The sequence below is a fragment of the Vigna radiata genome, chromosome 5 (assembly GCF_000741045.1).
Source record: "Vigna radiata var. radiata cultivar VC1973A chromosome 5, Vradiata_ver6, whole genome shotgun sequence".
Lineage (NCBI taxonomy): Eukaryota > Viridiplantae > Streptophyta > Magnoliopsida > Fabales > Fabaceae > Vigna > Vigna radiata.
The window spans coordinates 21,167,583-21,183,186 of NC_028355.1; the positions used below are offsets into that span (position 1 = coordinate 21,167,583).

The 15,604-nt window shown below is 34.2% G+C and overlaps 1 protein-coding gene, 1 long non-coding RNA gene and 1 pseudogene across 2 annotated transcripts; 2 read left to right on the forward strand and 1 right to left on the reverse strand.

Annotated features, from left to right (window-relative positions):
- The first annotated feature begins 1,025 nt into the window (after positions 1 to 1,025).
- Positions 1,026 to 2,591, forward strand: LOC106761760. Its single transcript, XR_001375702.2, has 4 exons — positions 1,026 to 1,246; positions 1,511 to 1,638; positions 1,776 to 1,815; positions 2,276 to 2,591. It is a non-coding gene; the product is annotated as an uncharacterized LOC106761760 (long non-coding RNA).
- Positions 2,592 to 2,698: 107 nt separating this feature from the next.
- Positions 2,699 to 8,132, reverse strand: LOC106761189 (annotated as a pseudogene).
- Positions 8,133 to 11,358: 3,226 nt separating this feature from the next.
- On the forward strand, positions 11,359 to 15,380 carry LOC106759863 (DNA excision repair protein ERCC-8). The gene is made up of 9 exons (XM_014643225.2): positions 11,359 to 11,726; positions 11,812 to 12,072; positions 12,274 to 12,433; positions 12,744 to 12,922; positions 13,100 to 13,310; positions 13,477 to 13,631; positions 13,706 to 13,795; positions 14,875 to 14,946; positions 15,054 to 15,380. The coding sequence occupies exons 1-9, from the start codon at positions 11,565 to 11,567 to the stop codon at positions 15,093 to 15,095; spliced, it is 1,332 nt and encodes a 443-aa protein (XP_014498711.1). The 5' UTR covers positions 11,359 to 11,564; the 3' UTR covers positions 15,096 to 15,380.
- Positions 15,381 to 15,604: the final 224 nt, after the last annotated feature.

Sequence of the window (15,604 nt, forward strand, 5' to 3'; positions counted from 1 at the left end):
TTATCCTATTTATCATGATTATATTGTGTCTAGAGTTACTCTAATTATCATGATTATATTGTGTTTAGGTTACTCTAATTATCATGATTATATTGTGTCTAGGTTACTCTAATTATCATGATTATATTGTGTCTAGGTTACTCTAATTATCATGATTATATTGTGTCTAGGTTACTCTAATTATCATGTACTCTTGTATCAATTTATTATTATAAATAGAAGATTATGAGAGGAATTAATCAAGCCCTCTAGAATTATTTTACAGTTTAATTCTCAAGTATGATATATTTTTTAAGTCCTTTACTTAAGTTATGTGTAATAGATTAAAAAGATTGCTCGACTAAATGTCATATATATTAAACCCATTTTTATTATTTTAAGAGTAACATTATTTATCAATAATGGACAATTTAATTTAACTTTTATATATAATTATATGATTTAAGAGTTAATAATAAATAATTTATTGCATTATATTAGTAAATATAAGGAAGTATTCATTTAAACTATATATTTATAAATATAAAGTAAAACATATATTCGCAACTTAAATTATCTTATATACTAAAATTCAAGAAACTAGCGTTTACTTACTTTTAATATCCCCAATTCAATAACTCTCTCTCCCATGAATCTAGGAGCTTTGTGAAATAGATTGGGGTCAACAAATCATATAAGACATTAAATAGAAAAGAGAAAATTAAGTAAGATATGAAAAAAAATATTGAAAATCTGGATTAATACAACTCAACGATAAGTTATTTTTAGAGAAACTTAATTTAAGAAATTGAAAGAGGTTTGAAAGTGAGTGTTGTTAGAGGTAAATTTTGTTTTTTGTTTTATTATTTTTAGTGAAGAAAAATTGTATTAAAATGTAGAAAAATATAAAAAAAAAGTGATATGAAATAATGATTTATAGAGGTGGAAGGGTGTAACGGAATTGGTAGGCATTTAGTTGTAAAAAATTGTTAATAGAAATATTAATATAGAATGTTAGTGATGATGAAGGAAAGAGAAATAGAGATTGTAGAGGCGTATAGGGAAGAAGGGAAGGAAGAGAAAGGGAGAAAAAGAGAGGGAAAAAAAAAAGCATAATAGGGTATAGGAGAGGGGAGGGGGAGAGGCACGAAACCATGGGCTTGTGCTTTGGTTGCTTCGATGGGGGCAACAAGCGGATGACCAAAGAGGAAGAAAGGTTGGCCTCGGAAGAAGCACGTGCAAGAGCTGCTGAAGCTGCCCAGAAAAAGTATATCTTCTTCTTCTTCTTCATCATCCATGCATCTTCTCATCTTTCAATCTATGTCTTCTTTCCTGCTTATTCCTGCAACTTCTGGTTAATGTTAATTGCTTGCGTCTCATCAACATACTCATACGCATGCATGCTTGTTTTGTAATATTTGATGAAAAAGATCTTCGATTAAAATGAATGTATGGAACCTTCATTGTCATGATGATGTATGGGTATATATATTCATGTGGACTGATTTTTAGGTGTTGATTGTCATTGCAGGCAAGAGCAACCGGGAGAGGCAAAGGAAGCGGCGGAAGCGGAAGTGGAAGAAGCGGCGGAAACGGAAAAGGAAGCTGAAAACTCCAACAATGGCGAAGTAAAGGATTAGAGAGGCCACTTGATTTTTGGTGAATTTTTTCATCAATAACTTATCGCGCTTTTTCTATTATTATATCCTTTTAATATCTTGTTGGTCGTCGTTTGGCTATCAATATTATTATGGCACTGATAAATATATGTTTTGGCTTTTCATCCGTTGACGCAGTGGCAGATGGGTTGAGGGATAGGCCAACTGTTTATTAAATGTAAGGTGAATCCTCTATATGATGAAGTTTAGCTCTAGGTTTCCCTTTTTAAAACTTTTGTTTCTGTTGTAAACAAGATTTCCATAAACCAAGTTTAGTTTAAATGAAACTCATTCATAGAGTAAAAAAAGCTGCAATATAACCATTAATTTATAAGGTATTATCAAATTTGCATTGGATAAAATGGTAGCCAAATTAAAGATCTTTCATGAATTATGTCTAGAGAAGCATATACGGTATCATCAAAATGCTGCGTGTCTGCACTACATGAAATAAAGTTAACAAAATCCAAACGAGGGCGTAACAAAAAGATGTTTTTCTACTATGTTTCAAGCTGAATGAATTATACGTTAGCAGCATAAATTTATGCCTTATTTTCTGTGTAAAATGAAAGTATCTTCTTCCAATTCAGAATTTGGAATTGACTTGTCTCGTTGGCTTTCCTTTTCTTATTTTGCAGTATTAATAAGTATAGGTCCAGACGAATCCTCTGCACTGCCAACTTTCCTTGTTCCGGAGATGAACAACCGGTCTTTACTACACAACTGTACCATCGGTCAAATTTGTTGTTTCCCAGATCAGGAAATATTATGTTTTCGTCATGTAAAGGAAACAAGGTAGCTTGGTGATTTTATTCCATTTGTTGGTATTGAAAAAACTCCATTTTCCTTCCGCAAAAATTGAACGCATCAACTACTTTATGTTATCTGCTATTCTGTATTTGCTTTTATTTTGGGAAAGGGTGCTAAGAAGAACTTGAACTTGTTTCGTGATTCTACAGTTGGTGAAATACGTGCCATATATGTCATTAATATTATTACTAGATAGTTTTTCTTAATGTTATAGTTATAGCAGTTACACATCGTTTTCTTTTATCAGTTTTTTCTGTTATACAGAGTTTTATATAAGCTCTGTTTTCTTTTCTCTTTCTGAAAGACGCTTATCTCAGATTCAATACAATGAGAGTTCTTTCAAAACCTAAGAACTAAGATGGTATCATATGTTTCGATTCTTCTTTTTCTTTATTAATTCTTTCTTCAATTGTGTGTTGATCAAAGCCTATATTCATTTCTACACAAATCCTTCAAACCATTTCAATGAAAATCCGGCCCTTGTTCTTATTTCTCCTCCATTAGATGGCAAGAATTGGACTTGGACTATGAAACTGGCGCTTAAATCCAAAAACAAGTTGAAATTGATCGATGGAACATTGCAAGAACCTCTGCCAAATAACCCCCTTCGTGAGCCATGAGACCGTGCAATAAGATGCTTCTTACATGACTCAATAATCAATGCATGATGAATCTATTCTTAAATCTATCATCTGGATCGAGAGTGCTTTCAATATTTAGGAAGATCTTCACTGATTCCATCATAGAGATATTTTCAGAATTGTCGATTTACAAGAAGAGTTGTACAAGTTGTACCAAGGTACTCTGACCTTACATGTTCTTATACTGTTGTGGCCTATGCTTAAAAACATAAGAAATAAGATCGTATGATTTTTTTCTTAAAGGCTTAATTAAGTGAGATCTCATATTGTGTTGCTTGAACCTTTACCAGACATTACTAAAGTTTTTAATATGATAATCTAACAACTCTATTATTGTTTCTTCCGACTCTGCTTTTGATCCTAAACCACTACACCGAATATCCCTCATACAGCCAATTCTATTTCAACTCCTTCTGTCCAATATCCTTCTCCGCTTACTTCTGTCACATCTCCTTCTGCGCCCTATAACTCTCCTCCTATTTCTCAAGATAAAAATGCTCTTCGGTGGCCTCTGTATACAGCGAAAGATTTGTAACAACAATACATTCAGAACAAGCGATCCCAGGTCCGGCCACCCTGGGCACGTATTATAAATTGTACGAAGAAAAAGTGAGAAATTTGAGCATCTCATCTTGCAGTCAACCGCGTAAGCAGGGGACTTCATTTTGGGTTTAAGATGACTTTGCGATGAAGCCTTTCCATCAAATGCATGGATCAATTTGATTATTAATCCGTAGAACAGCTCAATACCCATTTCCCAATTCTCGGTGTTTCATTTATGGGAGAATTGAAGAAAGCAACGGTCGATGGTTGAAGTCGTAACGTGAAGCTTACAGGTCTTTTTTGTTCCTTTTCTTTTTTTGCTTCACAATAACAGTTAGAATCGAGCACACAATTATAAAAACCTTGATTATCTAGTTCGTGTCACTATTTGACAGGATTCCATGTAAATAGGTAATTTTCTTCCACAGTACAGAAACTGTGGGGACCAAAAGGACAAAAATTATTATGAGAGCCTTGTCTATCTAGTTCATGTCATTATTTGACAGGATAGTATATGACGTTTCACCATTTCTGCCCACGGTTAATTCTACTTACGAAACAAAGACAGATTTGAACAAAATGAAGAAAATCAATTGATAAGTAGCTAGATTTAGCTATACATTTTCAACAAATCAACATCCAAGCAATGGTAAATGTCGGATGAGTATTTTTGTCAGTTAGTTGCAGCTCGCGTGTTTTCTATCATTCTTAGGCAAGCTCACTTTCCCTCGATTACTTAAATTTTTGCACTGGAGCAGAAAGCTTCAGCTCATAAGCAGCTTGAAAGAACTCTGCTGCTTGCTGTAATGAACCTTCCATTTTTGAAATCAATCCAAGGTTGAACCAAGCATCGTGGTTTGTAGGTTCTAATCGTAAAGCGTTCATTAAAAAACTTCTTGCAATTGGAAGTGATTGCACACCAAGCTTCATCAATAATTCTGCGGTAGAAATGATACTGGGAATGTACTCTGGTTCTACTGCCAATGATATTGAAAAGGAAACAAAAGCTTCTCTGTATAATGATTGAGCTTCAAGCACCACCCCTGCAATTACGCACCGGGAATTTCATATTAGGTTACCATGAGCACAAACACTCAATGCACACATGAGTTCAACTATAAAAACTTGAACAGACAGGTTCCTTACCTGCTATATGCCAACTTCTTGGAGAAAAAAATTCTATCAATTGGGCCTTGTCAACACAAGTTTTTGCATCGAGCAAGGAACCGATATCTGTATAAATTGTAGCCAAATCCTGCCAGGTTTCTATTTCCAACTTCTTTTCTGTTAATGCCTGTTGAGAGGAATGAAAAAGTTAGAAGGGGAATTCTTCTAAAGATTTCAGAGACGAAACTAATATTTACTCAACAAATAAAATATACATATATATATTGCACCTAATGGTTTAATTCCCATTGTTCCAATCTAGGCATAGATAATATTTGGACATCTAGCATATAGTTTTAGGAGGGGTGAATGATGGGAGGAGTTTCTTTAACAGACATCCAAGGCCATTAAGAGAATTAGTGTTAAACAAAATCTAGGAATAACCATAGTTGTCCTAGCAGTTTTCAGTAGACAAGGTTTTTTTTTTTTTTTTCTTTTGAATCAACTTTAACATCAGCCTGTACAAGGTATGTTAGAGTTCTTCCTTTGAATATACTAGTACACACCTCATGCCTGAATGCTTGTTCTCGATCGATGTTATTTTCTTGAAGCCAAAGCTCCTTTTTTGCTTGAATTAACGCGAGCAAGATTCGATATGTCTCTATTGCTTGCCTGGGTTGCTGTTGAGCAATTTGAAGTACAGCTTTCAATCTCAGAAGATCAAGTTGATCCATCCCCCCAGCCTCATCTAAAGCAAAATCAACTATAGTTTCTGCATCCTTAAACCGATGCAGTGCAGATACTATAAGTGCTAACAGCTGCCAACCTCTCGAACTGCCAGCACTAATTTCTGAGAACGTCATTATGTTGTTGTAAGCTGCATCCAGATTCCTTTGAACTGCATTTTCCAATCCAAGGTTGAATATTGCTTCCAAGTCATCATTTCCATTTACGGCAGCACGGTTTAGAGAGTCCAAAGACTCTCTTTGAAATATACTTCTTTCAGAATCCAGTACAGAAATTCTAGCCGCAGCACCATAGCAGATTCCAAGAAATTTATGGCCTTGAGTCAGAAAATGCTAATTTTGATGCTTAGCTAGCTCAATAACTTTACGTGAGAAGTTAATGCCTTCATGAGCATGGCGAGGATCTAGGGAACAGAGTTTTGCTCCAAGCAAAAATGAAGGAAAATGGGGTCTATGGTTTGCTTCAGAACTGCCGCAAGCCTTCCTTAAAAGGTTCAATGCCACCTCATCATGTCCTGCTGCACTAAAACACAGAGCAAGAAAGTACCACCTCTCAGTCCGACTATAGATACCTGGAAGGATCTGCTCTACATGATCCGCAAGTAGCTCAAACATGCCAGTGACTGAAAGTGCAAACGTAAGATGATCCATTATTTCAGCATCCCAGTCTATTTCCCCAATTGCCACCTTGCTCATGAGTATTACTAGCAAATGTATCGCTTCTTCAACACTGTTGGCAGGAGTTGTTTTACCCCACACCTGCTGCTGAGAGGATAAGCTAACTTCTACACCTCCATAGAGTAGTATCGTAGCTAAATCCTTTTCTACAGAAGCCAACCTTTGTGGCTCCAAACTCCATGGCTTAACCAGGGCACGACGATATGCAGCTACAGCTTCATCCAGAAATCCCGCTTTGATCCAAAGCCTTGGAAGTAATTCCAATGCTTTATGAAACATCTCTTGCAACTTACAATCTTCTCCAATACCCTCAGGCATTCCATTCGGAAGGGCAGATTCAACTGTATCAAGAATTATTCTGCACTCCTTTGCAGCCTCTGGCAAATTAGTAAAGCACTAAACTCAACGGATTTGGCACCCGAAACCTCTCATCCTTAATAATGAAGTTAATTCAAATAAAGCAACGTTCACGATCTCATATGCAAAATTAAATTGCACAATTTAACATAGAAGGTATTGAAAGTACTCTTAAGAAAAAGCTAATATAATATAAAATTAGTTACCAACCAATGCATTCCCCAAGTTCCTCCAGTGACCTTGCTTTAAGCAAAATTGCCTCAAGAAGCAGGCTAACAGAGTGCAATGACATCACATTTGAAACCACGATATCTGCCTTAGAACGTGGTTTCCTATGCTTGATTCTTTCAGCAATAGCCTTGATCATTCTCGGGGTCAAACCCTTGATGTCTATACCCTGAAATACTTGAAGTGCAGCATCGAAATTCCCTCTTTGGTATTCAAGTCTCCCCAATAAAGCCCTGGCCTCCTGGAATCCATTCAAAACACACAACACATATAAACCAAAAATAAATTCACACGGACACACAAACAGAAAATCTTGTGGATCATCTTGACGATGATTGTTCTATTTTAAACAATACTCGGTAGTAATACGGTTGCATTAAATACTCAAAGAGAATTTTACCACCTATAGTAATCTTAATCAACTCGAAAACGATTAACCATATAAGAACAAATTATTAGGTAATTCAGGGTTATCATCTGTATATGGTCTCAGTTAATCTCTACATTATCTGAACCCGAGTTGTTCAATTTACTAAAAAAAAAAAGTAGTTGAATCAAGTAGAAGAATAGTTGAATCATCATAGTTGAATACTTCTTATCAAGTAGAAGAATAGTTGAATCATCATAGTTAGTTGCGGACCATGCGATACTTTGTATAATAAAACATGCACGAGGTATCCTAAAAAACACTTGACAAAAAAAAATAATAGAAATGCATGGGTATTTGGCACCACCAACCTCATAGTTTAAGGAAAGAGCTTCTTTAAGAGTAGATTCAGCTTGTTCTACTTGCGTTTCATCGAATTTAGGCTCCCATTCCGCGGTGGTCCTGGAAGAGAGTCCGCTGGCGGAGAAATCCCTGGTGGCGAGGGAGTCCGGCGACTGCGGCGGCTCTTCGAATTTGAACTGCTCACCGGAAGAACAGGCGCACAACATCTTCTCCGATGAGTCCTCCCTCAGCGCACACCTTTTAAGAAACGCGTTTCCGTTAGTGCAGAGGCAATTTGGCAAAGCAAATGAAAGGAAGAACAGAACGACAGATGCCGTAACGTGCTTTACGTTACAGTAATCGAGATGGAGACAGGAGAGAAGAGGATTGTGAGAAAAAGTGAAGAGGACAAAAGGTTGTGAAAAGGGCGAGACATACAACGAAAACAGAGCATTGGACTCACCACTGCTTGCTCGGATTCCGATGATTTCAACTAACTTTCTTTACCCATTCATCAACACGGGGACCAATTCCCAGCTTCTTGTGCAAATCCTATTTCGAGATCTGAAAATTTAACTTTGTTTTTTCTGTTTATTCTCTGAGTCGAAGAATAATAATAGACACAGCAATGCCAACCCTTTTGTCTTTCAACTTTCAAATTTTAAGTTGGTTTCTTCAGCATTTCAGAATTGGAGCTTTGGCGTTCAAATTTTTTACGTTTGAGTTTTTAAAAGCATCAGAGAAAAATGAGAAAATAAGTTGTGTATCTTTTACATATGAAATTGTTAAGCTATCTATAAATAGATTTAAGTATACTTTCAACCCTTCATAATATTGTGGATATACATTTTTTCAAATTTATGATATACATCATTACTACTCTAGGTTTTTAATGACCCTTTTGTAGTTCATGTGCTACTATTACTGCTCACGTATATACTCATCGTAAAAAAAAAAGTAAAGAAGAAAAAATAAGAGTAAGTTAATACAATTTAAATGAAGATAATAATATACAAAACATGGTAACAAAGAATAAAAACAATGTTATTTAACTTATATCTGAGAGAAGAAAACAAAAACTTAAATTATCATGTCTCATTTCTATGTATTTTTACTGTTCAATAATTTTTGTTTAAGGACCAGGTAAAAGCTCACATATTTATACATCAAATATTTGATATTATCTTGTATATTTGTTATCATTTTTATTTTTTGTAAAAATATATTTAATTAAATTTTAAAACAATAAAAAGGAAAATACGCACTCTAATACAACTACATATATATTTTTTTTAATTCTTGTAAGAATGAAATAAATTTTATATATATATATTGAAAATAAGGATGGTTAAATACCTTATTATCAATCATAGAACTAACATAATGTTTGTTGTAACAAAGAAGACAACGATAATGGAGACAAGGTGAGAAAGTGATGGTAACGACAATAAAAATGGCATACCTGTTTGGTTATAGAAAAATTAAATATCAAAAACTCAATAAATAAAATACAAAAATTTTAAATACTCAATATACCAAAACAAAATAATAACGACCTGGTAAAAGAATACTAAAATTTATTATGAACTTCAAATTTAATTAAACTAATTATTATTACCAATAAAAATAACAATTTATAACATAAAAATGATTTTCAATCATGAAAGAAATTATAAGTATATATATATTAATGGTGAGAAGAAAGTATACGAAATTTGTATTATAAGTGTTATTAAAATGTTATCTTTGAAAATGAATAAAAGTTATCTATTATTAGTGTTCTAATTAATGAGATAATTATATACAAAATATGAATTTTATATAATATAAAGAGAGAGTGTTTTAAATTGTTTAATAAGCTCTCGATAACATAGAGTTATTAGTTTGATAGAAAAGATTAATAAAATGTTCCAAGTGTGCACGAGGTCCATTGGTTATAAGGTTTTACAACTTAAGTAACCAATCTGCATATCTCTAACCATATTGACTACAGCATTCCAATTTTGACCCACAGATGGAGAGTTAATATGGTGTAGAAAGTGCGAATTTTGACCCACAGATGGAGTTATTATGGTGTAGAAAATTTCTTTAACAATTATTTTTAATAATTTTGTGAAAAAGTTTAATATAAACAAATAAAATAATAACACGTTGACATTAAAAGGTAATGATATTTTAATAATTTTTTGACAATAAAATAAACGATCGGTTAGAATTTATTTTAAAAAAATAATTTTTAACGAATTAATTACAAACTACGACATATATTTTTTTAAAAAAATTATAAAAAAAATCATTAAAAAAACTTTTTCCTATTATTATTGCGGCCTAGAAAGGACGCATTGAACCCACGTTGGAGGTTGAAATTACTGTCCATATTCAAGTTACACTACCCAATACCAGCAGATAATATTCCACCAATCATCTCATATATATATTTATTGACTTTGGAAAGGAGAGGAAAATTTACTTTAAGGAAACTGATTTTCATTGTATAAGAAACAATAGTACTATTATTAAATAATAATAATAATAAAGACAAAAAGTCTTATATTTTAATTTATAAAAATATTATTTTATTATATCACATCCATCAATTTTTTTACAATTTTTTACGAACTTCATTTTCAAATTTATTTATTTTCACTTTCAAATCTCTTAAAGAAAAGATATAAAAGCTTTATCTTCAAATCCATATCTTCACAAGTCAAACATTACAAAACCACACTCATGAGAAATGAAACTATACAGGAAAAAGAAAAGAAAAAAAAAAGTCCTTTTGAGATCCAAATTGCACCAATAAAAATATGGAATCCACACAATGACACTGTATATTAAGATAAAACAAAAAGAAAGAAACAAACTTTAACACCTTTGCTCAAGGAAGTAAATTCATGAGAGTTGATGCAACGACATCACCAACATTATTCTCCTCAACGAAACTAATAGTTAAATTCACAAGATGCGAGCTAATCATGCCCACAAAGTCTTGTCAATGACGAATTTTCCCTTTCACAGCTTTTTATAGAACAAGTTTAAAAAATCAGCCCTACAAATACAACTTTCATTGTCAATCAAAGAGGTTGAAATCAAACAAAAGTGACAACATCTTTATTAAAAAAAGAAATCTTTGCAATATAAAGTCGTACATTATACTATACATTATTTATTTGAAACATACAATTCCAAACACGATTTATCTATTTGAATAACTTCCAAAATTTTTGAAAAAATTACACGTTATCTCCGGACTGATCTCTTGTTTATACATTATGGAACGAAGTTTTTATTAAAAAAATTTTATTAATAAAATTATTATTTTAATATGTCTTATAAAATATATTTTTTTTAAATTTTAATAATATTATAAAAGTATGTTTCTTTATCAAAATTAATATTTGTACAATTAGATTAATATATGTAATAAAAAAGGAATTTTGTATACCAAACTTTTATATATTATTTAATTTTTAAAAAAAATTATGTTTCTGAAGTTAAATCCATGGTGCAGTTGTCTCTAGTGAATAATTCATTGCAATGCAAGAGAAGAATAGAGTTCAGTAGTGGATGCTGAAAAGCTGGAATGGTCGTTTTTTGTCCTTACCCCCAAAACCATTTTTGAATTCTGACATTCCTCATCGCACTTTTCCTTGTCTCCTCTTTTCACTTTCATCTTCTTTTTAAAACTTTATAAAATAATGCTTTGATGGATGTTATATAAATTTTATAGAAACCAAAAACATTTACAGGTTTCATTTGCTTGTTGCGCCTTAATAAATGAGGAAATCAGAGAGGTTACTTCTGGTTTCTCTGTGTGAGGAAGTGAGAGAAAAAAAAAATGACGTACGAAATGACGATGCTTAGGCGAGTAGTAGTAAAATGGGGAGTGTAGATAGTAATTATAAACTACAACTAAGCCCAACTATTTGAACAAAGTGGGCCGAATAGTTGAGTCGAAGGCATATTTGTTGGAGGTGAGAAAGATTATTTGGTGAAAATTAGGCAGAAAATAGAAATAGAAGTGTGAGAAGAGAAGAGAAGAGGAGAGACAGAGAGAGAGAGAGTGATAATTGTGATCGAGTTGAAATCAATCAAAGATGCTCCGAACATGCATACGCATGTGTGGAAGCAGATCAGAGACAGGGAAGGTGGGAAAGTGCGCGCGAACAATTTCGTCAATAGCATAAAATCCTATCGCATTTCGCAACTGCAATTGGCGAATCACAAAGACATCGTGTCCCCTCACAAGGGCGCCGTCAACTCCCTTCAGGTACATACTCTTACTCACTCTCCTTCTACCGTCAATTCAAATCCCCACCTTCTTTCCACGCTTTCCAATTTCACCGTCAAATCAGATTGATTCGACAGAGGGAAGGTATCTGCTCTCCGCCGCCTCCGATGCCTCTGTAGCCGTGTACGACGTTCAACGATCCGCCACTTCCGAAGCTTCCGCCGCCTTCTGCAAACACAGGTGCTTATTTGTCGTTGACAAGCAGCACCAACAGGCCCACAAATATGCCGTCTCCACAGCCATATGGTATCCCATTGACACCGGTTTGTTCGTCACTGGCTCATACGATCATCACATTAATGTTTGGGATACCAATACCACCCAGGTCACTGTCGTGTTTTCGCTTTTAATCATTTTAATTGCAATGTACTTATTTAAACTGCAAATTGGGTGCCAGCACTGCTGCTACCACTACTACACGTAATTTTGTGATAATCACATTAAAAGTTGATATTTAATCGGATCACAGTGTATGTATGGAGATTAAACTCTTAATTTAAATTAGTTTGTTCGTTGAATTGTGCAGGTGGTCGTGAACTTCAAAATGCCAGGAAAGGTGCATAGGATTGCAATGTCTAATTTGTCAACGTCTCACATGCTTATCGCTGCTGGCACCGAGGATGTTCAAGTTCGCCTTTGTGATATTGCTTCCGGGGCTTTCGCTCATACTTTGTCCGGTCACCGAGGTATGTCAATACTTTATTATTCCTACTGCTTTGTTTAGTTATTTACGCATGGCTTGTTGGCTTTCCAGTTAGAATTTATTACACTTACGTTCAGTCAGTTTAGGGGGTTATTTGGTTATCACTTGTGTAAACTGACTTCTTTGTATGGTATGGATCTGTTGCGTGCTTCTTAAGGGAAGTATTATCATGTACTATTGGCCAAATGATTCTTAATTGAGATCTAATGTTGTGTAAATTACCAGAAATTGAGATAGATTTCTGAGTGCTTATTAAAAGAAGGTTCTGTGTCAAATGTTTTCCGTGATGACAGATGGTGTAATGACTGTTGAGTGGTCTAATTCAAGTGAATGGGTATTAATTACCGGGGGATGTGATGGTGCAATACGATTTTGGGACATCAGGCGTGCTGGCTGTTTCCAAGTTTTAGATCAATCTCAGACTCAGCTTGGAAGACGCCCACCTATACTCAAACGGTCCATGATAACAAAGGTTTTACTCTTTCTGTTTTCTTCTTCTAGGTTTAGCATCTCCTTGTTTTCTGATAGTGAATCAAAATAGTGGTTATCGGAGGTCGTGAATGTTTTAATATTGTAGCAAAAAGTCATCTAGTGTTGTTACTTGAGTATTTATGGTTTTTATATAATCCCAAAGCCTTATCACTCACAGGATTCGAGTGCAAAATTGCGTGGTGCCCAAAAGAAACATGCTAATGGAAGTGGTTTCAGACAACAACCAATTGGCAGAGTTCCATCCAAGGGACCAATGAAGCAGAGGTTACATCCAGGAATGCTGTCTACTCAGGATCGGGCGACTGCTCATTATGGTGCTGTGACAGGGTTAAAGGCAACAGAGGATGGCATGTATCTACTAAGTGCAGGTTGTTCATTAGTTATTTGATAGTAGATTTATAGGAATTATCCATGCAATAATAATTTCATATGGGCTTCCATATTAAGCTTGTTTCTCACAATTTGTAAAACTTCTGTTCGAATGTAAAATCTTTCTCTCCTTTCTCACCGTATTGATGTGCTGCTGCATGACAGGATCTGATTCAAGATTAAGGTTGTGGGATGTTCAATCTGGCTGCAACACACTTGTAAACTTTGAAACAGTCCGTCTGCAAATAAATAAACCTCTTCAATTAGCCACCACTCAAGATTCTGCCCTTGTTTTTGTTCCATGCATGAGATCTGTGAAAGTACGTCTCTGCTGTGTATTATTTAGATGTACAAATGCAATGAGGAACACTAATCTATGTTTCGAATTATTCAGGCATTTGACATGTGGTCTGGGTACACCTACACGGTATTACGTGGCCACTATGAATGTGTGAACTCTTGTTGGTTTAATCAACAAAATCAGGTAAGTTCATGTTCAAGGGGTGGCGGTCCCTTTTCTTTCCCTATTCTTTTTTTATCAGTGGTTCATCAACTTCTGCTGTCATAAGTGAAATCTGTTATGCTAGTTGGGCCAACATGTGCAGTTTCAAATTAAATTCTTTTTCTTTGGTTATAAATCAAATGAAGGAAATGCAAAACTGAGTACACACATGTGATTTTGTTTAGTCATTTCAACATGTTTAGTTTCCTGTTGAACGGGGTACAGATATTTTTGTTTTTGTTTAGTCATGCAAAACTGAATTCATTGAAATTTATCATTAGTTCATTATTCATATCTATTTTTTTTTTATTGACAAATGTTAGTTTAGTATTTTGTTAATAGGGAGAGTTGAACTCACAACCTCTCTCATCCTTTCTTCCAAACCCTTCAAACCAACCTTATAGTTTCCAAATGTTAGTGGGGGGAGTGGAACCCACAACCTTTTCCACCCTCTCTCCCAACTTTTACCAAGCCAACCTTATAGCTCCTATTCATGAACACATAGGAATACTTCTAATAAGTCATCAATTCATACAAATTATGGTTCGTTTACTCATTTTCACTCTTTTTTTTTTTTTTTTTTTTTTTTTTTTTTTTTTTTTACATTTTATCTCCTAATTTCACTCTTTTATGGAAAAGGCCAAAAAGGGAAAGTGATGTATCTACAGAAATTGTATATACATGTACTACTGTAATATTCAGTCCTGTTCCCTCTTTGATAAAAGTAGTTTTTTAAAAGAATAGTTAATTAAAATGTGATAAATCTTCGTTCGTGTTTGTGGATGAAATAAAGATAAAGGTGAGGGGTGAAAAGGAAAACATTTACATGTCATAAATGAACTAGAAGACAACTGGCTATACACTGTACAGACTGAACTTAGTGTCTGTTGGAAAAAATTGCATGAATCCCAAGAGGAAAATATTTATTAATTTCTTATTATTTTAATTAATTGTAGCAGGAAAACAATGAACCCGTGAAACAACAAAACTCTCGTTAGTTGGTACATCCAAAATAACCCAAATTCCCATGTGTTATTTAATGATTTTCTTTGTTGTCACAGGAACTTTACACTGGTGGAAATGATAGACAAATTCTTGTCTGGTCACCTGCAAGATCAATCGATGATGAAATGGTACACATTTTGGATCAATGTTGTTGATGTTGTGATTATCATGCATATAGGCTAAGAAAGAGAGACTTCCATTTGGCGTTGTCTGACCTCATTGAAATAAACTGCAGGGTGAAGGTCCTGCTGAGGATCAGGATAACTGGAGTAGTTGAGTCTTGCCTCCGTTCGTGTAACTACTTTTTCTTGTTCATCTTCTGCCCCCTTCTGATAGATGCTTGTGGGATTTGTAGAGTAGGCTTGTTCTGGTTTTGGAGCATATGTCAAACGTTTTGAAGCACCAAACTGTATACTAGTAGCCATTGTTTGTGTAGAATATAACTTTTTTGTGTTGTGTAAATTGAATTGTCTCCTTGTTGTAAGTTGCAGCATAAACACATTTTTCCATAATGTTTTTGCTAATAAAAAGTTGTGTACATATGTGCAGAGACTCAAATCTTTATATTGTTGCAGCTAATGGTATCTTACTAGAAGGAAAAAAAGGTTTCATCAATTAAGCCGTTCAAAAAGTGCATGGCAAATAAGCATATGGTTGTTTAATATATATCTGATAGTTTATGATATGTGATGGTTCTTTATTAAGACGCCTCTTGGTATATTTGCGCTCAGAAAATCTGGGTTGTAACTCTGTTAGTGTAAGAATTATGATTTGATTCAAGTGAGC

Coding starts and splice junctions, on each gene's coding strand:
- LOC106759863 (XM_014643225.2), top strand. CDS start 11,565: ATGCATACGCATGTGTGGAAGCAGATCAGAGACAGGGAAGGTGGGAAA. Junction 12,434..12,743: donor TACTTTGTCCGGTCACCGAG/GTATGTCAATAC, acceptor CCGTGATGACAG/ATGGTGTAATGACTGTTGAG. Junction 13,796..14,874: donor GGTTTAATCAACAAAATCAG/GTAAGTTCATGT, acceptor TTGTTGTCACAG/GAACTTTACACTGGTGGAAA.